The sequence below is a fragment of the Crocuta crocuta genome, unplaced genomic scaffold (assembly GCF_008692635.1).
Source record: "Crocuta crocuta isolate KB4526 unplaced genomic scaffold, BGI_CrCroc_1.0 scaffold142, whole genome shotgun sequence".
NCBI classification, from domain to species: domain Eukaryota; kingdom Metazoa; phylum Chordata; class Mammalia; order Carnivora; family Hyaenidae; genus Crocuta; species Crocuta crocuta.
Genome location: NW_027528892.1, coordinates 1,514,663 through 1,515,017, shown reverse-complemented (window position 1 = coordinate 1,515,017; position 355 = coordinate 1,514,663). Strand labels below are relative to the sequence as shown.

General features: G+C 72.4%; 1 protein-coding gene across 1 annotated transcript in view; it reads right to left on the bottom strand.

Moving 5' to 3' along the window:
- Positions 1-355, bottom strand: part of ZNF865 (zinc finger protein 865) — a 3,258-nt gene that overhangs the window by 1,284 nt on the left and 1,619 nt on the right. Inside the window, exons 4-5 of the mRNA XM_077756941.1 lie at positions 192-336; positions 1-147 (exon numbers count right to left, since the gene is read on the bottom strand). The exon at positions 1-147 is cut by the window's left edge and continues 1,284 nt beyond it. Of these exons, the coding sequence (XP_077613067.1) occupies positions 1-147; positions 192-336 (292 nt within the window). The remainder of the gene's footprint in view (positions 148-191; positions 337-355) is intronic.

Genomic DNA, 355 nt, shown 5'->3' with positions numbered 1-355 from the left:
CCCCGGACACCCCTGCCACTGCCCCCACGGCCGCCCCCACCTCCCCCGCCAGCCCGTTGTCCAGCACGCTGGCCGCGTCGGCACTGCTGGAGCCATCCGGGGGCTGGGGGCCCCCGGGCGTGGGCGGGAGCAGGCGCTCAGGGGCAGCTGGCGGTGGCGGGTGAGGCTCTGCGGGTAGCCGAAGACCTTACCGCACAGCTCGCACTTGTAGGGCCGCTCGCGCGTGTGCACCACGTGGTGCTTGCTCAGGTGGAAGGACTCTCGGAAGCGCTTCCCGCACACCGGGCACTGGTGGGGCTTCTCACCGGTGTGGATGCGCTCGTGGCGCTTCAGAGTCTCCCGTCGCCCAAAACCC